Source organism: Zosterops lateralis (genome assembly GCF_965231275.1).
Source record: "Zosterops lateralis genome assembly, chromosome: 1".
NCBI classification, from domain to species: Eukaryota; Metazoa; Chordata; class Aves; order Passeriformes; family Zosteropidae; genus Zosterops; species Zosterops lateralis.
This window is the reverse complement of record NC_139762.1, coordinates 43,170,798-43,193,820: the sequence shown is the minus strand read 5'-3', so window position 1 is coordinate 43,193,820 and position 23,023 is coordinate 43,170,798. Positions and strand designations below refer to the sequence as shown.

General features: G+C 38.0%; 1 protein-coding gene across 3 annotated transcripts; it reads left to right on the top strand.

Moving 5' to 3' along the window:
• Positions 1-2,573: 2,573 nt before the first annotated feature.
• On the top strand, positions 2,574-22,639 carry TCAIM (T cell activation inhibitor, mitochondrial). 3 transcript variants are annotated; one of them, XM_083878173.1, is made up of 11 exons: positions 2,574-2,642; positions 4,606-4,681; positions 7,799-7,934; positions 8,460-8,613; positions 9,516-9,762; positions 11,407-11,529; positions 14,100-14,197; positions 15,758-15,849; positions 17,889-18,121; positions 18,641-18,772; positions 22,100-22,639. In XM_083878173.1, the coding sequence occupies exons 2-11, from the start codon at positions 4,653-4,655 to the stop codon at positions 22,323-22,325; spliced, it is 1,470 nt and encodes a 489-aa protein (XP_083734299.1). In that variant the 5' UTR covers positions 2,574-2,642; positions 4,606-4,652; the 3' UTR covers positions 22,326-22,639. The 3 variants fall into 3 exon arrangements, with proteins under 3 accessions (XP_083734299.1, XP_083734300.1, XP_083734301.1); XM_083878174.1 differs by lacking the exon at positions 2,574-2,642 and adding an exon at positions 2,715-2,778; XM_083878175.1 differs by lacking the exon at positions 2,574-2,642 and adding an exon at positions 3,855-4,088.
• Positions 22,640-23,023: the final 384 nt, after the last annotated feature.

Below are 23,023 nucleotides of genomic sequence, written 5' to 3'. Positions count from 1 at the left end.
CTTCCCTGTGCTGTGCTCAGTAGCTTGGAGTAGGCAATGCTATGCTCCTTCAGTATGTTGTTAGATATGTGAGAAATTCCCTCTGAAAATCTTTCTTCAGTTTTCACTGATTACAATATCTTGGAAAGATTATTTTTGTTGGGTATGGACAGTTTCTTGTAATAATAACAGAATAATGTGGTTTGGGAGACTTACCACAATTTCATTTCAAAATATTGATAATTTTGAGAGTTTCAAAACGTGGGACCAGAGGTAAGAGCAATGAGGGTGGGAGGGAGAGCATTTTGGAGGAGTTGTTGTTAATAAATGTTTTTTAATATTTATATAAAGCATTCAAAATATCTGAGTCTGTCTTGTCATTAAATTATTTAATTCTATTCATATTCCTGTAATGAACACTCTTTAGATATACAAGATAGTCAAGCAGCAAAGTAGATGTGGAGAGCTTAATATCTTGTAACCACTAGAGAATGATATGCTGCATGAGGAAGTTAAGAAAGTGTGAAATCAGTCAGACTGTGCAGTTCTTCGCCACACCAGAGCACACAATGTAGCAAATGCTCATGAATAAATTGGGCTGAAACTCCCAGCTGTGGAGATGGCCAGCTTCCAGCTTTAACTGGAAGAGCAGGCTACAGCCAGGGTTACAGGCTGGGCTCAGTTCACTGAAGAATTCAAATGGATGATAGTGAGAGTTTCACTTGAGGAGAAATAGTAAAATTAAATTTGCTTAGTAAAATTTAGCCACAGTAAAAGCAATTATTCATATTTCTTGTCCTTTCACATTCTCCAGATGCATCTTGAGTCTTCGTGGTTTTATTGGAGGTTGTTGTTGTTGTTGTTGTTGTTGTTGTTGTTGTTTTCAAATCCAGCTCTATATTTTTCAGTCTTAACTCTTGCATAACTTTTTTTTTTTAAAACTTTTTTTTTTTTTTTTTAATTACTAGAATGATGTCTAGTATCAGAATGATACTGACATGGTTGTCTCAGAGTTTCTGGACCATTGCATATGATGGGAGAAACTGATGTTATTTTTTGATCTTTGGCTAAGGAGGAAAAAAGAAACAAATGAGCAAGGACAAAACAGTTCCAATTGCCACTTGTAGAACTTAAAGTTAAGCAGCAAGAATATTTAAAATTCTCTGTTAGGGCTCAAGACCTTGAAATACAAACTTTGTCATATGATAATTTTACCTGGTATAAAACAAGCTTTCCCTGTGGAAATCTGTGCAGCTCTTGCTGAGCGAGTGGGATGTGTCCTGGGTATGGATAGGGAATATTGCGACCAGATAAAGTCATCAGCACAATAAATGTTGAGACTTAGATAAAAAGCAAGAATTAGTTCCTTTGCTGGGGCAGGATGGGGGTGTTCTGTTTGAAAATGTGCACCCTAAGCAGTGGAGCTGGTATCTGGCACTGGCACTTGCTGATGACCTCTCCCAATTTATTTTATTCCTTAACAAGTTAAAATAAATTCCAGGTGAAAGAAACAGCACACTTTTCTGTTGAATCAATTAAATTTATTTTTTCATTTGCATAATCGTCCAGCCAATTTGCTTACATAACTGATTGGCTTCCATTGGGAAGCGAAAAACACATTGCACATTATGGAAATTATGAAAATCCCCCAAGGGCTATGAGATTGTTAACTTGATTTAAGGCTTCACTGAACTACAGACAGTTCCTAAACCTTGACAGTTCTCTTTTTAACCTTTTCTGGCTGGAAATAGATGACATGCAAATAATTCTGATCCCTAACAGTTAATGTTCTTTTGTTCTCGGACACGGGCAGCAATAGGCATTTTTGCTCCGAGGTTCCATGTCCCTGTATCGGCTGCATTTTGACATCAACTACCTTGGAAGAAAAACGTGTAAATGTATGTGTACATTGAGCATTACTAATTTAAGACATGGTCTTAAGCTGTGCCAGGGGATGTTTAGGTTGGACAGTAGGTGGAGTTTCTCCACAGAAAGGCTGATTAGACACTGGAATGGGCTGCCCAGGGAGGTGGTGGAGTCACCGTCCCTGGAGGTGTTTGAGGGAAGACTGGACGTGACACTCAATGCCGTGGTCTAGTGGCCGGTGCTGTTCGGTCCCAGGTTCGACTCGATGACCTCAGAGATCTTTCCCGACCTAACTGGTTCTGTGTAGCTGCAGGAAAGCAGCTCCTGCACTCCCCTCGGGACTGCACGGTTCGTGCCTGGTTCTTCGCCTACTTGGTGTTTTCTTTCTGCAGAACAAAAGGCGCCGTGACGCGCACGCAAGCATTTGACTACATTGCTCCCATCCCCTCAGCAAAAGGGCAGGCATTCCTTCTGTGGGGGATTTCCCCGGCTGTATCCGTGAGGAGCCGCTGCAGGCGCGGCCGGACTGAGGGGCGCGGCCGGTCTGGAGTGGGGAGGGGTCGCTTCCCTCAGACGCCCCTGAGGGGCGGGGCCTGCGGGGCGCGCGGCGGGGGCGGGGCCGGGGCGGGGAGAGCCCCGCCCACCCAGAGCGGCCGCTCAGGAGGAGCCGCCAGGGGGCGGGAGCGCAGGCGCGCGCCGGCCCCGCCCCCGGCGGGAATCCCCCCCGGCCCCGCCCCCCCAGGGCCGCCGGCGGGGGCGATGGGGCCGAGCCCGGCGAGCGCCGTCCGGCCGCGGCGGTAAGCGGGGCCGGGCCGGGGCCGCGCCGCTCCCCGAGGGGAGGGCAGGAGGGGAGGCGGCGCGACCCACAGCCCACCTGCGCGGGGGGTCCGCTCGGACGGCGGCTGGAGGACGGTGCGAGGCCGAGCCCGGGCGGTGCGTGGGGGAGTCTGCTTTCAAGCCGGGCCGGGTCGGGCCGCTCGGAGCCTCAGCGGGGCGGGGACCGGGGCCGGGGCCGGCCGTGCGCGGCAGGCGCGTGGCGGTACGTGCGCGCGGGCACGCGCGGCCCCGGGGCCCGGCTCGGTTCAGCTCGGCTCGGCCCGGCCCGGCATCGGCCGCTCCTTGTCCCGCGGCTCGTTCCTGAGGGTGCCCGAGGGCCGTGAGCCGGATCGCCGTCAGCTCTGCCGCCCTCTGGGAGGACCCTGCCTTTAGCGGATCTTAAAGCCAATTCTATCAGGGCTCTGCTTTCAGTAGTTAAAATTTATTAGTGGTGGGACCATTGCAGCTGTTTTCCTTTCAGGGAGCGAGTCACGTTCACCCGAGCTCATTCTCTGAGCGCTGTCATCTTGTTGATTCTCACGGTGTTTTCTCCGCGCTGCCCCAAGTGTGGGTAAACACCTGGAGCAGACAAGAGCTGGGGGTGGCAGCGACGCCGTGCTGCCAAAGGCTCCTCCGATATAACTCATATTTTTCTTATGTTTCAGCGGGTTTGTCTTTGAGGTGGAGTGCAGGTGAAACTTAGTCAAACCCAGGAGGTTTTGTTTTTCAGCTAAGCAGTGTACCAATTTCCAGGCAGTTAATAGAGCATTTAAAGCAAGAAACAATGATGCTTTTGTCTGGTTATATAAAGCGTCAGCACGGATTAAGTGAGATTGTTGAGTTTTTTTCCATCCTCTATCCAAATGCCTGAAGCTAAAATTACAGTGAGGGAAAACTGGTTTATGACCAGAGAGCTTGTTAATGTTTTTAACTTAATTGATCACTAGGACTGTTGTTATAGACAGTGAAAATTACATGGTTACTGTTTTACCCACCTATCTGAAAATCAGAAGACAAAAATTATCAAATGTTTTGGGGATATTTTAGCTCAGTATTTTTTTTTTCCTCCCACTGTCTGCCTCTAGTGAAAATTTAGATTCTTGGTTAAGTTTATTTGTATTAGTAATATGCACTTCTGAAACTTCAAGTGTTTTGCAAAGTAGGCATGGGAAGTGTCATGCTGTATCAGAACATGGATGATATTTCTCTGATAGCTGTTCACCTTGGGTTCTTTAAAACAGCATATATAACAGGCATGTTATTTTGATAAGTGCAGAGTATTTAAAAAAATGCTTGAAAACATTGCCAACAGGGAGCTTACCTCATAATCCCTAATAATTAGGTGTATATTTGCACTCTGACATGCTAAGTGCTTTGTCTCCTGTTGGCAAACTGTAGCCTACAATTGCCTGGTGCAGAAGTTACTAGTAAGAATTGCTAATTAATTTTTATGAATATCAGCAAACCTTTGATAAAGATTCCCAGGCATTGTTGTATGACAGTGATTTTCCCTCTGGTTTATATTACCCTCCCATAAAGTAGTTGGCACGTGTGGTTTAAAATAATAATATTTGTTTGAGTGTAAGACTTGGAATTCCATGTGTTAGTGCCTAAAGAAAGCTTCTATTTGTTTGCTTTTTAAAATTCTTAGGAAATCTTTTTCCCTAACTGGAGTACCTCTAAATGTTCGTTCTCAAATCAAGATCTTAATAACTCTTTTCAAGATCTTAACAGCTCTTACTATTGGCAAGACTCACTGTTAGTAGAGGAAACTGAGAGCATTCTTACACAAAGCTTTAGGTTTTATGTGTAGTTGCTCAATTTTATATTACTATTGTGACTTTAAAAGTTATCACCCAAGGTTTAGAAAATGCACTGGTAAATAATGGGGGAATATCCATGTCCATTTCTAAAAGGGATTTTTTTTCCTTTTTTTTTCTTAAGTGAGTTAGTGGATGGCTGAAATTTGGCTCAACCAATAAGTTGTTGAAATGTTTTGCTGCTTGAGAACCGTGAGAAGGTATGGCATCTTACTGACCTGATTTTACCTTTAGCATGTGTTTCAGTGTTTGCTTATGACTTGCATTTTTGTGAAACTGGTTTGGTATTTTTGTTTCATGCTTATTTCTTTGACATTTCCATCTTTACAGCTTGAAGCTTTCAGCAGAGCATCCACAGTTGAAAATCCTCCAAAGCCATATGCCTGTCCTCAAGTGAGACATTAAAAAGCCTCTCAACAAAACAGGGGGTTTAAACTGGCTTAATTATGAGAAATATGAACATGATATCCAATATATTACTGCATTATTGAGTTATTAAAGCTTAGTGCTTCAAAATGTGTGAATAAGTCTATAACTATGAACTTAATTTAATGGAGCGTTTCAGTGTCAAAGCTACACACCAAAAAGTTCAACTTTGGAGAGATGTGAACAAAAAGGAAGTTGAAAAGAATTCTTTAAACAATAAATTAAATCAGTCTTGCAGTATGATTGCATAATATGTTCTAGTAGAGATTGTGTTTCATGTCGTGAAGTGGAGACGCTGCCCTCAAAGTGGTTGTGACCTTGATTTTAATATGAAGCTTTTCTCTGCTCTTCAGATCTAAATGAAGCTGTTGGAACAATCTTTGGTCCTTGTGAGTGAAGCCATAAACATCTTTCTTGCGTTTTCTCCCCCTAAATCCATTTTAATTCACTTACTTTGTCACTTCAGTTGAAAGATGCCTCAGAGTTGTCTTTCACCTTCAGTGAATGAGTTCTTCCTTCTGTCACGCAGACTAATTTTGGCCTTTGAGCACTTCGCTTTTAAGCAAGTTCAAAATAGACTTTTGGCTGGAATCCTGAGCCTTCCTTCTAGCACGACAGTGTTGTTTAGATACAAAACAAGGGAACTAAAGTTAGCCATGCTTGGCCGTTTCTCATTTAGAATATCAGATGGAATTTTACGATTTATAAACGCAGAAGTGTGATTAATGGTTTCCAGGTATGAAAACCATACTTTGAACTTCTTTTCTGAACTACTGAAAACATCATGCAGTGTAGCTTGAGAGTGGATGTGGGAAGTGGTGTACAAATAAAGTGAACAGAGAACTGAGCTCCTCTTCCTCCTACCAGCTTGGTCTAGGAGGATGTGAATTTCTTGAATAGCAATCCACTGCAATCAGAAGAGTAACTGGTTAGTTTACTTCTTTCCTTTGCTGGAAATATTTTTTTCCTTTTACTGTTTTGTGTCCACTCGCTACCAGAAAAAAGAGAAAAATTTCCTTTTTTTTTTTTCTCAGCAAGACAATTATTTTGGTGCTTCCAGATACAAAATGGTAAAACCTATGACCAAGTGGACTTTTATCCCGAGTGCTTTGCTTCCTGTCTTGCCTGGTCTAATAGAGGTGTTTTTCCTGCATCACTGGGCAACTGTGCCATGATTTTGTCATTAAGAGCTTTCACTCTCCCTAATAACATTATATTGCAGTGGTGCTTCACCATCTCCTGCTGTTTTAAGTTGGATCATGGGCTGTAGTGATGACTAGTCATAGTCTTACAGTCTCTAAGATGCAGCCAACAAAGAGGTGGAAATGTTTGCCAGTAATATATTTCAGCTTTTTTTTTTATCTTACATTTCATCTACATGCATGAAAATTGTTTTTAAGTCATAATGGATTTGGAATTCCATTTGCCTTCTTACATCATGAGGTTTTTGTCCCACTTTTCTACAATAACTTCTGTTTTCAGCAAGCTTTTGAGATTTGCTAATTAAATATTTACCCACCTCTTAGGCAGAAAAAAAATTAGTCTTCATTGCTTTCATGTTTCTAATTGAAGAGCTGGGAAGGTTGACAGAAAAAAGGTAGAGTAAGGGTCACTGCACCTGCTTGACAGCTCAAATGTTGTCATCTATCATTTGCCAGAATAAAACTATCTGCTTATTGTCTGAGCACAAATTTGGGGATTTTTTTTTTATTAATAATAGCAATTGAAAAAGTCTCACATTTCTGTATCCAGGACGATTATTTGATCTAGGATGCTGGACAAAGAGCTCTCTGTGAAACAGTCCTGCTAACTATTATTAATAGAGTTATTAGTTTTGTGTGAGGTGGAAGCAGCTTTGTCTCTAATCTGGCGTATATTTTCCTATTTGGGGCTTGCAGTTTGAATGATACTGAGAGGAGTGAAACTGCACTGTACTGCTGAACGGAGCAGAATCCCTGCCCTTCTGATTTGCAAACTAAAGTGAATGTTAATCACCAAAATTGGCCTGTTGGATTTGTTAGCTTGTAAAATCAGCTGAAGGAGAAACCTATTGTTGTATATCCCCAATTCAGTTTTCTTGCTGTTTTTCTGTATGCTCTCTTGCTTCTTAGTTTGCTAAACCTGAATATTATCTTTGAGCTATGGCAGGATATTTTGCTGGTTTTTAATGCAGAACTTGATTTTTCTTTCCATTTCAGTCTTCTGTTACACGAGTGTGCTTGTTACAGAACTGACAATCTTCTCCTACATTAAATTTCTTTTAGTGCTGGTTTCTTGTAATTCAGTGAAGATGAAAGGGCAAAAAGTACTGTATTTTTACTTAATGTTTTCTATAAAAGTATGTTCAGGAAAGTAGATTTTTTTTTTTAATGGACACAAGTATGGAGTGCAAAACTAATGCAGAAGTTTTTTTCACTGTAATGTGATTATTATTCCTGGGTAAAATTTAATATTCTTTTGGCAGTGTTTGAAAAATAGTGTGCTTGACTTTTTAACTTGAAGGTTCAGAGGTACATAAGGGTTAGCTTTTAAGAGCAGCTTCAGCAGTGTCTACGAAAAATACCACTAAAGCCAGTATTTGCAATTTTAACAATGTGCCTGGGGAATTTTTATTTGAGAAAGTAGAAATTCCTGTACTTATTTACATGTCTTATTCAACCATTAGCATCCACCATTCCTCAAACCTGTTGGATTGGCACTGTCAAAACACAGCTTTGTTAATCCCAAGGGGAAAGATCCAGAATTCAGACTCCTAATTTAAATTCTTCAGTTTAAAATTATTATACATGCAACTATGAATGTTTACTCCATTCTGTCACATTTTAATGTAATTATATCAGTTTGTCACTTGATGGGTAGCATGATACATAAACATTTTACTGCTTTGTTAGGTTATGTCTGGACAAGATATTGCTGCAGTGTGTTCTTCAGTCAAGAACTTTGTCAGGCGCTGATGCCATCAATGCTCTCAGACCTTTCTATTTTGCTGTACATCCAGATTTCTTTGGCCAGCATCCCAAAGAGAGGGTAAAAAACTTTTGTATGCTTTCTTTGTAAATATTTCATGTATCAAGGATGAAAATTTTCTAGTTTTCCTGCTGTCAGAGAGACAAAAGTAATGTTAGAATTAATTATGCTTGGTACTAGAGAACAAAAAGATGCACTTCCTTATTTTTTAGCAAGGATAGGTCCCTTAAAAGTCCCTTATTTGTTAATCATATTTTCTAGTTGTTATAGAGAAAATACTGAATCCTTCCAGGCTAATTTATAATACATTTTATTTTATCCCTATGAAATGCTGTGCATTATATTTGAATCAATGAATTTCTTTAAGTTTGAAAGCCAGTGAGTTTTGGAATGTGCACAAATATACACCATACAAATTTATTCATGCAAGGTAATTATAAATGCTGAGAATATGAACCGTATTACTGCTTGTTAAAAGCAAGTGACATTTTGTGAAACCTAATTCTGCATGTAAGATTAAAAAGTTTTAGATGAAAAATGGCCAAATTCATCATCTGTAATTTGTTTGTTTTTATTTTAAAACAGGAAGTAAATGAAAACTCTCTGAAGAGGCTAAATGGCTACTTGGAGAATCTGCAGAAACCTGGATTTCGTTCCTTTAAGCCAACTCAGCTTACTTTTTATGTAAGAGAAAGAGAACCAAACTCTTCTAATGTTCAGGAATCCTTCAGTGCTTCAGGTGCTCTTATATCGTGTAGAATGTATCTTCCTGTATTTAAATTCCTTCAGACCATTGCTTAGCCTTGTGCAGTCATAATGACTTCTCAACTGAATAAAATCCTGTCAAACCATGAAATTCTGTATTAGAAGAGGCAGGTGGGACCATCCCAAGTAATTAAACATCTTAAGCTTTAAAAAGCCTTGAAAGAATGAGGCATTACAGCCCTGAGGTCAGGTTACAGTATAAGGAAGTAAAAAAGGTGCATGTAAATGATAATATTTCTGCTTTTAATACCATTGCCATGTTTAACTGGAGCAACAGTTGAGTCCTTGTCCTCATTGCAGTTCATGTATAGTTCACAATGTTAGGGCACTTACAGAATCAGTAGGAGCTTATTCTCTAAGCAGAAGTTGTATAATACCTGAAGTTTCAATTTTCTTTGTTGTCTCTTCTCTTTGAGACTACAAAAAATATTGCCAAATTTGGGATGTTGCTTTTGATTAACTTTATTCTGTGTATTTGTCTCCAGTACCAGTATGCCTTACCTGACAGAAGAGTTTTACATTCTATATCCTGACAGTCAAAATACTTGAGCAAATTGTGAGGGACCCTCATGCTAGGAAATAAAATCATACTGTTTTTCAAGAGTAGTGTTATGTCTGGTCTCCTTAACATAACGTTTGAACTGGAAGTTGTCTTCTGCCCTTGAGTCTAAAGCTCACTTGCTAATTAGGGAAATTAGGCCCAGTAGCTAAGTGATGGGACACAGTTAAACTGCCTGTGAATTTTGCAATGAGTATTGAAGTAACAGTATCATCATAATTTCCAACTGTCTGTGCCTTGTTTAGCTTCTTGTGTAAGAGGAAAGAAATGGGAATGCATTTTAAATGATTTTAATTAAATAATATTTGTTTTTACAGGGTTTCGAGCAGTCAGTTTTACGTTACATACCAGGGATCTCCTGAGCACAGTATTAGATATTCTCAACTCCTGCAGTTTGTCTACAGAGCATGTTCAGAGTTTGAATGTGAACTCTCAGCCCCACAAGGAAGCAAAGAGCACAGTGAACAGACCTATCAAATGGGATAAGACTTATTATTCATTTACTGGATTCAAGGATCCTGAGGAGGAATTAGAGCAAGCCCAGAGAGTGCAAACAACTTTACTGTATGTAATGCTTTCATTGAACTGAAATTTTGGAACCTAAATTAGTGTTATTCTAATGCTGAGTTTTTTTAAAGGTAGGCAATAAACACTGAACAATACAAAACTTCATTGTCCAATATGTTGGCCATAGTTTTTATAATTAGAGTTCAATTGACCTTCTGGAATAACTACAGTGGAATAACACTGGATTCTGGATAATTCTGGAATAACAAAGCTGAAGCATTCTTGTCTCTTTGCCCAGCAGTCATGTTTGGTCAATCTAGTTTTGGTTGATCTACTTTTTCAGATTTGTGGAATACTGGTGGCAATTCAAAAGGAGACAGAGGCTCCACTTGCTCCAAATAGCTCATTACCTCTTACAGGGCTTCTGTAACACAAACTTACGTGGTTATCCTTATTGTATCTATATCATCACATTCTGTTGAGGGTGGGAGATAATACATGAAAACTAAGGTTAAAAGGTTTTAATGTATATGGTATCTCAGTGTTGTGCTTCTCATGTGTTGTTCAGCAGGAAAACCTTAATATTTAAATCAATGTAGTTATAAATGCTGAACTTGCATTACATTTAGCATGTTTTGTAGTAAAGTTGGTGGTTTCAAAATTTTGTATGTGCTCATTTTAGGGCGCACATTTTGGGGCCTTGAAAAATTTTTTGAAACAATGAGATTTAGGTGCCATTTGAAATGAGTGCAGAACTGTGCTGGAGGAACCTTCAGAGCAAAGTATGCCCCTTGTCCTGCTTACCACCTCACGAATAAAACTACTGTAATGTACACAATTATAAAACACTTAACTGAAATTTAACATGCTAGAAAATATTTTTACTTATTTTTACACATTTACAAGGTTATACAGTTACGTATTAACTGTCTTGTTTTAATGCATAGCTGGCATCAGGCCTCCCTTTTTACTTGAGTTTGAATTTTGCTTCAAATACAAATGAGAATGGAACTACTTGCTTGCAAAAATTAGAGTATGAAATTTAGTTTATGCTATGAACAAAGTTTAAATCTCTTAAAAAGTAATATTTTCCTGGAAACAGAATTACCTACTGAAATTTTTGATGTACCCAAAGAGTCATGTTTGTCTGGTTGTGATTATTGGCAAAAAAACTATAAAACTTTGACCTGTTTAATCTATGTTCATGTCAGCTCTGTAAAGGTTACCTAAGTTAGCCCTTTAGTACCACCTCACATATTTAATAGTCCACTATGATCACTTTGGGGTTTTTTTGGTTAGGTTTTGATGTGTTTGGTTTTGTTTGGGGTTTTTTTTAAAGGCACACGTGTGGAAGCTCCTTAAATTAAATCACAGAGTTCTGAAGATCTCCCCTGAAGTCACACTGATCTGTTGTTTTATGCCTTTCACAAACACATCCAAGTCTTACAGTTTTAACACAGTTACTGTTTTTGATTGTTTGATTTCTTAGTCCCCTCCAAAGACCTTAAGTGCCAGAGTTTCCTCTGTAAATATCTTATGGTGAAGCATTTAGCAATTTCATCTTCTATCCTCTATTTTTAAAAAATCCCTTTACCTGATAATTTGACTTGAAACACATTATCAGTAAGAATCGAGTTACCTGTACAGTTTACATGATACAGCAGCATGCTTTACTGTTGAGCATTTTCTCTCCTCTTTCAGGTCCTGGCTAGATGATAATGAAGCAAGTGCAGTAAAAAAGCTGAAAAAGAGTTTGCCGCTTAGAAAAGAATTAGAACGTTTAAAAATTGAACTTTCTCATGAACTCCAGCTCTCAGATATCAGGTAATTAATTAGATCAATTGAATTTGGATTAGGACAATCAAAGCAAGGAAGTGTTGTCTAATACTATGCTATAAACTTTTAAAAGCTTATTTCAGCAAAACAGCTATATTTCATATTTGAAGAAGTATTACTGCACTGAGTATTTTTCTAGAAGTATTCTACTGGGAGGAAAGTTTCCTGTTACAATCTGCTCCAGGAGACCTCCTGGTTTGTAACTGTTTGTAACTGAAAATGTAGACTCCGGTTGAGGCAAACACAGAAATAGAACTGGCGTGTATGTGTTAGTTTGGATGTTTTGCTGGTTAAAATTGCATTTCCTGAATTCAAGTTAATATCTACAAAGGTAACTAGACCAGCAGTGAAATGCAACTTTGCACGTGGTTCATAATGACATCCTGTGAATGCTTAATAAAAATGTTCTTTCTTCTGGTGTTTAGTTTCTCCCTCTCTGGAGGAGATTTGTTTGTTTGAAAGATCTGAGTGCAGTTGAAGATCTTGATTCTTCAGAATATTTTCCAGAAAATAATTCGCAATCCTTTTTTAATTTTTATGCCTTTGAGTGAGGATGTTGTGAGGTGAGATATTCAGGGTAGGGAAGGTGGCTGTGAAGGTATTCACAAATGGAAGAATAAACTTTGGGGGATTATTTCAAGGGCTAGTGTGTTAGGTTCTATTTTTTTTTAACCAGGAAAGAGAGAGTTGGAGCTTCTAAAATCATGCTTTTATCCTTTCACCCTGCAAAAGACCCTGGTTTCCTTTAAGCTGAAGCCAGGTTTTTTGAGCACAATTTCTAATGCTCTGTAACTGTGCTGTGGTGAGGGTTTTTAACATTCTGAAACAGTCTTCAGTATTAAGTGCATCAGTTTGTTTTTATTCATGGCTTATATTAATTTTCTTAAATAGTTTGTGCTTCTAAAAGACATTAAAATTATTGTGTTCTGTGAATAGTTATTAACCTTCCATGAGTTATGTTGTTATAATTCAGAAAAGAATGTGAGTATTGGAATTCTGACAAGCCAGTATCTTAATAGGACACTATTACTTGTGATTCTGGAGCCTCATGCTAGTGTTTACAGAGATCTGAAAAATAACTGGGTCACTGGCTTTATTCAATGTATAAGTTTGGGACAGATGAAGAAATGGCCACCTTTTTCTGCTCCTGTCTGGTGCTGCAAAGTGATATTGCTATGTAACAGCAAATAATTATTTGAATTATTTGTATTTGATTAAATTGCCTCACAAGTGCTGTGGCATAGTGCCATTCTCTGCATCCCAAAGAGTGAGGTTTTGCCAGTTAGGTTTCCCTAAATGAGATGATGGGGGTGAGTCCAGCCTGCAGCTGAGTACCCACACAAACACTTGCTCATACACCCCCAGTGGAATGGGAGGAAGAGAACAAGAAAAGCACCAGCAAGAAAATTTGTGGATTAAGGGAGAAGTTTAATAGCTGAAGTGAAGCAAAACTGTGAGTTCAGGCAAAGCAAAAGGGGAAATTAATTCTCTGTTCCCCATTAGTGGGCAGGTGTTTAGCCACTTCTGGGAAGTTGGGCCTCAGCATGTGTAATGTTTTCTTGGGGAGACAGACACCATAACCATGAGGGTCCCCTTCCTTGTCCTTTCCCTCAGCATTTATTGTTGAACATGACTTATGGTCTGGAATATGCCTTTGGTTAGTAGGAGGCACCCAGCCTGGCTGTGTCCCCTCCCAGCATCTTGTCCACCCCAGCCTACCTGCTGATGGTGGGGGGAAGAGTGGGAAGAAATGATCACTGTTAATAAAATACAAAATATGGATGTTATGAGGAAAATAAACTCAATTCCAGACACAATACAATAAAGGAATAGGAATTTTCCACTTCGAGACAGTTCTATATCAACCAGAAGTCTGTAAAAAGGTGCATTTTTGCAATGCACTGGGACAACGTCACAATTTAGGTGCCTTTTGAAATTTGCTGAGCAATCAGTCTGATCAGTCTGTGATGGAAAATATGTCAAAACGAAGTGTATTAAAGCCAGCAAGGTAACACCTGACTCCTGTATGGTTTAACAAAAACTACTCCACTGTAAAATATGAATAATACATAGCAACTTTCCATTGGAATCATAGTAATGCTTTGGTTTAGGAACAAAAAAAAAAAAAGAAAATAAGACAGTGTCCTTCCATACTGTATTTGCTCCTCTGGCCAAACATTACACAGTGTCCAAACAAACTGCATGCTCCATGACCAAACCAAATACTGGGTTGTCTGGTGCTGTTCTCTTAGTAACCCCCTTCTTATTGGGGGAAAGTTCTGTCTACCTGGTTTCATATTTATTTTTCCTGGTATTGGTTTTCTTTGTTTGTTTTTTGGGACTCACTTTAAGAAACACTGGAATTTTATTTGGGCTTTTTATCGGTTCAAATAGCATATGACATGGACAGCTTTTGAGTAGCCTTTGCTTTTATTACTGTTGGAGTGCCATTTTGCTTGTGTTATAAGGCTTTGAGCTGCATCTCAACTTCTGTGATTTTTTTTTTTTTTTCTAAATAATATTAAGGATTAAATGCTTTCAATTACACTTTTATTTAGGTGGCAGAGAAGCTGGGGCATTGCTCACCGCTGTAGCCAGCTACACAGTCTGGGTCGCTTGGTCCAACAGCGACCTGAAATACTAGAAAATGTTAAAGGTATTTCTGTTGCTTGTTTCATGTATCCTAATATAGTATTGATTCAGAAATGAGCACAGGTCGTCTGTGACAAGAGATCTCTAGTTCTTTTTACAAATTCTTTTAATGACTGCAAAAACAAACTCGATAGAGTTACTGAAAAGCTGGGGAGAACTTACATTTAAAGCTACTGGGTATTTTTTTAAAGTGACTTTTCCTTAGAGTGTATTCACTGCACTCAGCTTCTAGTTTACTTCTTAATAAATACTTAGTATTAGCAATGAAAGTAAAAAAAATTAAACTGAACCTCTCTAAGGGTGGAGGTAGCAATAGATTGTTGCCTGTGGTAGATTCAAGACAAAAATGGGACTAGGTCTCTAACCCTAGTGAGGATTTACTAGAATAGCTTTAAAATGCTACTGCTTTCTTTTCTCATGTATTCCATAAAATAACTATATTAAAGTCAGTATTTTCTCAGGAAAAACTGAAATATTCTGTAAGCCTGACCTGTCATTCTTCTCATACAGCTGTTTGACCTGTGGCAGTGGCTGTTTCCTCTAATTGTAGTTCCACATTTTATGCCTGTCTGCAGATACTCAGTTTTGAGTGACTTTCATTTGAGGGTTCACCTAATCCTTTGCCAAAAGAAGGAATGGGAAGCACAGTGAATAGTAGTTTTAAATAGTATCAGATTTCAAATTTGTTTCTTTTCCTGAGCATGCTAAAGACTGAAAGTGTTAGAGAAGTCTGTCTTGTGAACCTGTTGTAGTCTCCATCTTTGAAGATATTTAATAATGCACAGGATAAATACCTGTCAGTAATTATACAAGTACAGTTAATGTTGCCTTAGGGTACAAGGTGCCTTGAAGTCAGTGTTGCTCTTTCTTTGGGATTTTGGAAAACTGATTTCTGAGAGCAAGAGCTCCTACTTGCATCACACTGAAGACTTTTGTGGAAGCTTACTTTGGTAAATAGTTGCCTGTGCTTTTACCCTAAAGAATTCTTGAGGATCTTTGTATTCAACTTAAAAAAACACACTCACCCTTAAACTGATTTATCCCCCTAGAATTAGCCTTTTATGTTGTCTCTATTTTAAAAAAGAATGAAAACATAACGTGCAAGTGTTTCTTACAGCTTGCATGTTGCTGAGAGTTCTGAAATAGAGTTGAGTGGCCTTATTAATAGTTATTTGACCAACTTTTACTTTGTATATGCATCAAGCATATAGCGTGTGTTTCCTGCTTTATACATGATTTGTACAGATTCTTTGAATATGCTCTCTGATGACATTTTTTCACATTTTAAAAGCAGTCATAAGAAAAAATTAAAAGTAAATAAAAATCTATCAAGTTCAAACAGAGCGAAGGGAAATGCTGGGTCAGGTTTGCATGAAAAAAATTTTGAAACTGGGCTTTTCAAGAATCTTTCAAAATGTTGAGAATAACAGAAGCACCTGCTCATGTGCATTTGTGCTGCGGAAATACATTGCTTGTGACATGTTAGCAGCCTAGTTAAGTCTTCAGTAATTGTAGGAATGACTGCAGTAACCCAAATTAGTAAAGAGCTTTGTTTGATCTCCAGGACGCACGGTGGTATTTACAGACCGCTCGGGTATGAGTGCAGCAGGTCACGTCATGCTGGGGACCATGGATGTTCACCATCACTGGACCAAAGTAAGACTTCAAATTAAATGAAAATGCCCCTTGTTGGGACATCATTTTTTAAACTATAACCAAAATATTAATAGGTGCAGATAACTGATGAGTGATTTAAAGCAAACACTTAGCTAATGTGTTTAGCATAATGGTGTACACTGCATTTGAAATTTGATCCTGTGTGTGCTGTTACTAACAACAGTCTTTGCTAGATCTTTGCTTTCATTAGTAAGTCAGTACTACTTCTGATTAGATATAAAGAAAACGAATCTGTCATGCACTGTTCCAGTCTGTGCAGTGAGTCCTGGCAGAATACTTTGTGATCCATAAAGAGCTCAGTCCCATGATCAGATTTTATTCCAATCTTTTGTAAATACGAGATTTAAAGGAAGCTGTGAACAGATGATTTCAGTCAATGACTACTAACCAACCCTGTCATTCCATTTTGTTCTTTCAGGCAGCTAATGTGGATGTTGCAGAATTTTATCTTTAGTGACTATGTCAACTCTGCTGCTGCTTGTGTAAAGTTCAGAGTTGATAAGCTTTCTGACATCCTAAATGATAGCCTTGTATGCAAAGGACCAAAAACTAAATATGTAGCAATATCAACATGTCACTTGAGGAATTTTTCTTTAATCTTGGTTACTGAAACATCCTGATAGTTTTATCAAAAAATACTTCTTTGTAAAGGGGATTATTGGTGGAATTTCATAGCTGGGAATTTCACTCTACTAGAATATCAGAATATTCTATTTCTGTATTCCAGTTAGTGAATAATATGAAAAGTTAACACTCGATCTTCTTTTTTTGGTGATGTTTGAATTTTTGCCTATATATGTTTCACCGAGAGGGGAGAACAATCCATGGCTTGTTAGTGTGAACAATTTGCTAAGAACTTAAACTGAGAAACTAGAATTTAATAGAAAACTTGGAGAATTGAGAGTGTTGATAGTCGTTGCAGTAAAAGTGTTCTGATTATACTAAAATAAACACTGACTTCCTTGAAAAGATAAATGCTTCACCTTTCTTATCTTTGCTGCAGGTTTTTCCAAAGGCATCATAAAGCCACACAAAATGCCATGCAGGAATAATGTGTGTAGTTAGTTGTAGTGATGGTAATTGCTTGGGATGACAAAAGACTGTTATGTATTTGAACCTGAAATCAAAAGCCTTTTATTTTGAAATGCACTAAAAAGCATGTGAAATGTTGCACAGAAAGTCATTGAAAATCTTGATGAGGTTGGTGAGTTGGTTTCTAGAGAGCTTATTTGTCCAATTCTACCTCATTTTAGAAAGCAGTCCTAAGTGCTATTACTTTTTTGTTACTAATTACTAGAAGAAGGAAGCAGTAGAATACTGTCCAAGTCAGTTTGTAGAATGTTTGGTCAGGGTTACAATATTTAAAGGATTTTTGCTGTTTTTCTCTGTAACAAATGCAAATGCTGAACCAAATTTTATTGTGCCAAAAGCTGGTCTCATTCTACTATCAGAACAATCTGCTGTCTATTCTAATGTTCTCCTGGGTTTCTAAAGATACAATTCTGAAATCACTTGACTTATTGCAGCAGCAGCTTTTTTTCTTTTTTTTTTTCTTTTTTTTTTTTTTTTTTTTTTTTTTTTTTTTAATGAAAACTACTTTAAAATAATATTAGCAGATAGATGGTAGGTAGTGACTACTGTATGAGGAGTAGTTCTACCCCTATAACTGTGGTGATAAACGTTTTATATAGGCATCAGATTTTTTTTTTTTTTTTTAATCTGAGACTATTAATTTCTTAACATATAGTGGACATCCATCCATGGTTTTGTGTCCTTTTGGTACCTTTATGTTATAAATACATAAAATACTTTAAAGCTTGTTAGATTATATCTTGTCCCAATATGTATATACTTATTATTTCTCACCTATGGTGTTCTTTGATTTTAATTTTTTCCCATTGAGTTCCATGTTTGCATTTTTAAGTGTCTCTTTTAGAGTTTCTTGTTACTTTTTAATTTATTAGAATTAACTTTTGAGCTCTGTAACACAGAAAATGTTTGTTCGTGTGTACGCACAGATTTTTGAAAGACTGCCAAATTACTATAAGCTTCAAAAAGGACTGCTGCTCTTGGAAGATCGGATAAGTCAACTCCTGGGAGGCATCCAAGTAATATATATTGAAGAACTGCAACCTCTGTTGACTCTAGAAGAGTACTTTGAGATTCTGAACTCTTTCTATAATAAACTACGTGACAGCAGACTACCTTTTCATCCTCGCAGTCTGCGAGGCTTGCAAATGATTCTGGAAAGGTAGGTAGTGGCAGGGAAGGTTGATTTCTTTTAGAGCCTTTACTCTTCTTTTTGTTACACTGGTTATTGCTCTCACTAAGAAGAAAAGTGATACAATCTCAGGTTTTCATTATGTTAAAGTCTTTCTGTTTCTGAAGGTTTTAGGTGCAATTTTATGGGTTAAGAAGGAATCAGACTGAAGAAAATCCTGCTTAATTTCATTCAACTTGGACTCAAAGTGATGTCTGTTTTACAGTGTTTTGCTAGGTTAAATCAAAAGTTTTGTGCTATTGTGCTGGTGTTTATATTTTTTGAGTATTCTTGCCAGTTGCTTTTGAAATGTAATTTTTAAAAAGTGTTACTTACTGTATTTCTCTAGTCTCATGAACCAAACTTGATAATTTTTTACCAATTATTCTGTTTGTGATTAATTTATATTCTTTATCTTTAGAAATTTTTCTAAAAGTAATTTATATAAATAGATAAATGATTGCATTAAATAATTATACCTTATTCTTTACTTCCATCATATTTCATTAGTGACAGATATGCACCAAGCTTACATGAATTTGGACACTTCATGATCCCAACGGTCTGTGATCCAGCAGCTCTTCAATGGTTTATTTTTTCCAAAGCACAGGAAGCAAGAGAGAATTTGAAAAGAAAGGAGGAGTAAGTGTTTGTGTGACTCGATACATTTAGCATTTTAAAATCTTTGCATGTCCTGCTTTTTATTTGGAGAAGGAGAATTTTAAAGAATGTGTTCATACTCTTTTGGTGGAAAAACTCCTTTTGTATCTAAAATAGAACTTTACCCATCAGCTTTACTAAGTAAAGAATTCCAGCAATAGTGAACAGTTATTAGAAAATACCCTCTTTCACCTTGTAGAGACAATTGTACTTCATTCAGAAGTAAAATATCTTTGCTAACAAGACAAAATTGCATAATTTTTTTTACAATTACTTCCCCATCTAAGAGGTGGAAAACACTTTCTCAACAAATAAGAAAAGCAAGAATTTTTATTAATGTTAATTCAAATGTGACAAAAAAGCAGTGAAATCTAAACTAAAAATAACTGAGATCAACTAGAGAATCATTATTTCTAGTTGTTGGTCAGTTAGTGGAGAAAAATATTAATTAGTACCTAACAAGGCAAAGAAAAAGAAAATTGGGGGAGAATGGTGAGAGAAACAGCTTGAGGGTACCCTCTCACAGGTGCCAGTGGGATGAGATTATGATAGGGAGTCACAGCACCATACTTAATATTAGGGCCATGCTCTGTAATATCCATCAGAACTGTAAATTTAGTTCTTGACCTTGTATGCTGTGTCCTTGAGGATGAAGTAGAGATACTGGGATTTTTTTAATAAAATACTGTTACAGGTAAGTGGGTGGTACTTGTCCTTTCAGAGGTCATTACTGCGACTTTATTTATCTGCTTTGGAGAGCTTTTAATGAGTTGTTGAACTCTCACAATGTCATGAGTGTATACATGATATATAAATCCAGATATGTTTCTGTGAAGTTATTTTAGGCATGAGTCTTGCTGAAGGCTGTGTGGTTTTAGCTCTGTTAAGACTTATTACTTGGAAAGATACATTTTGCAGGTGGACTTCAGTAAACATGATTTTTTTAAATTTTTCCACAACCCTAGTTCCATCTTGGAAATTGGATTTTTGCCATATAAATTGTAACTACTGAATAGTTTCTGTGTAACTGTCCACATGTCACAGCTGGGAAAGTATTGTGTATAGATTTTGGGAGGGATGTTGTAGCAAATATATGCATTTGCATCTGGGTAACTCACTTCCCAAAAACCCTCACACTACCACACTTCATGAAGACACTAATCCAGGAAAACTGTGTCCTCAGAGTACAAGCAGCTGTGTTGTAAAAACATAAGAGCCAAGATGCATGTCTTGTGTGCTGGATAATTGCTGGTTTGTATGAAACAGTAAACAGCTATACTGGTTCATAATGTCTGTCCCCATCATCCATTAGGTTATGGAGTGGCTTTATGCATGGGGCAAAAAATCTGGTGGGTTTTTTACTCCATACTCCTTCCAGTTTCTGTCTGATTGCACTTGAGAAAATACTTGAAGCTGGAAACATTATCTCATGTTAATAGCAATCAGTAGACTTTTTATTTTCCCTGGTCTTGATTGTCATGCTACTTTTTGACCCAGTTTGTATTTTGTGGCTCCAAATATCCAATGGCAGTAAATTGCATATTTGAATCACATATGGCATGTGTATATGAAAAAGAGAGGAGGTATTCTGTGATTTATAGACCCACAGCCTTTTGATTTAACTTGTCATTCTTTTGTTCTTGTGTGATAGGAAATACAAAAGAGTCATTCTCTATCACCTGTGCTTTTGTTTTGTAGCTGTGTCGTATTTCCTCTTTTATTGAAGCAAAAAACTCCTTTTCCACTTAATGCTTCCTTGGACTCATTCATGTCCTTCTGAATTTCCTTAGCCTCATGTGGTGGTTAAAAAGGCCCTAAGATAAAGGAAAATACTTCGAGATATACTGGCTATACTTTGCATATGGACTTGAATGTTTTACATGCAGTGGACAGCATAGAGTGACTGTAATTCTGACCTGAATGCATAAGGAAATCCAAATGTTGCTGCTCTAGAAAATTCTGTTACCTGTGTGGATAATGTCAGTCTTCTAGTGATGCAGGATTCTCCTTCCCATGCTTCTGTAAAGTATCACTTTTGTGTGGTGATAAAGATGTAAACCTCCCTGTGTGAGTGACAGAAAACAAACCTGCAGTTCTCCAGCTAACTGGAATTCCTTCAAAGGAGCCTAAGATTTCACAGAACTGGAAAGCTTGGTGCCTGGGTATTTGGGAATGCACTCAGGAGAGTGGCATGGAAATGGTCCATAGAGAGGAGAGGCTTGCTCTAGGTTAACTCACTGGCTCGGCTCGTCACTGACTGCCAGAGTGGGCTGGGCTCTTGTGCAGAGCTCAGTGGCACGCAAGCACACAGAGATCCCATCCTGAGCTCTGGAGAGTAGTGGCAAGGCCCTACAGTAGCATTTTCATGTGAGGCAAATTGTCTCAGTAGCTGTGTCTGTGCTTACCTTGGGCTGATTCTCATCCCAGTGGTGCTGCTGCTTTGTAGCTCCTCCCCTGTCTAGCACAAGTCTGTGCTGTAGGGCAGCAATGGTGCTGTGTCTGCTGCCAGGCTGGCTTGGAAGTGCAGCTGTGCTCCTGTGGCACACTGCCCGAGCTAGTGGGGCTGGCTGAACCTGAACTCTCTTCATCAGTTGATCAGTCACAGCTCCAGTGACTTAATTATATCTACACATTAACTTTCTTTCTGAGTAGTTTGAGTTTGCCACGTGGTGTCTTATTTCTCTGGAGTAAAGGAAAAAAATCTTTGGATTCAAAATTCACAGAATAATTTGGGTTGGAAAAGACCTTTAAGATCATTGGGTCCAAATACATCAACAAAGTTCTGCAATTGGAAAGTTACTAACACACTTAATATGCATCAGTTTACTGTACCTGTCAGTTGTTGGTTTTGATGACATACAGAGTACTGGTTTAATTAAGACAGAGTAATTATGAACATGATTTTATGCTTAAAACCTCAACTTCCAATGTTACTTAAATATATTAATTCCTTACATTAAAAATGGAGCCTCACAGGATTTTTATTTTTTGTGTTTTTCCCTGTTAGTGAGCAAAAAATGTCATGGCATGGGCTTTGAAGTGTGAGTCCATGGGCATGCAGTGCCCATAGTCATGGAAAAATATTCACTCTGACTTCTGAGATAGACATGTGTATCAGCCTGCATAACAATCTTATCTCCACCATAGCTGTACATTAATCGATACTTTGTTTACATGCATATAATCTACTTATTTCAGTGTTTCTTGTTTTAATACATGTTCAATATATATTGAAATGCTTATTTCAAAGCAGGGGTTTTAAGAGATGAAGTTGTAATTTTGTCACTCTGTGTTGTCTCCATTTGCTAGGATGATGATTACAGAGAAGGAGCTGATCAATACTTCTATGGAAAGATTTTCTTTGGATCGGCTGTATAAGGAGCCCAGTGTTTCCAGTGCACAGATGATAGATTGCTGTAAGAGGCTGCTGGAGGAATCGTTGCCCTACCTACAAGGCATGCACCTTTGCGTTTCGCATTTCTACTCTGTGCTGCAGGATGGAGACCTGTGTATACCTTGGAACTGGAAAAGCTGAGGGATGTATCTGATAATCAGATGAATTGTTTTATTTTCTGTAAGAGGTTATAAATATGAATGTTTTTAAGAGTAAATTATTTAAATCTGTATTTTGATATCAGTATTCAGCTCACAAATTTTCTTCCAACTGCTGCTGAGGAAGGATTGCAGTCCTAGACAATTTGCACAATGCACAGTATTGGTAGTCTTGGGAAAGACATCTGTACATTATCCATACTACTGTAGGAGTCCCAGTGTGTGGTTACAGTTGTGAAACCGCATTTTTGTAGTGAATTTTGAAAATACATTAAATTGCAAGTCTGCAAAAATATGCATGTGTGTTTTTAATATACTTGAATATTGCCGGATAGATCATCTTCAATAAAGAGTGTGCTACTCCAGCCAGACATTACATGCTATCTTAAGGAGTTCATTGAATGCAGAAGTTAAATACAGAAGTTACCTGGTAGCAATGCTGGCATTTTATATTGCTGCCTATCACTGAATTAGAGAAAAAAAAAAAAAAAAAAAGGGGGGAAAATAATATTTCTCCATTGCAGAAGAAAGCACTACATTAACTTGGACTCTACAGCAGAATTTCACATGCTGGTCCAACATTGTTGCCTTAGAATTCCAAAATATGCCAGTTACACTATCTGTGGTTACTTTAAAGCAGATGTCATTCTCTTCTTGTTTTCCAGCATTTGCTCCATAAAT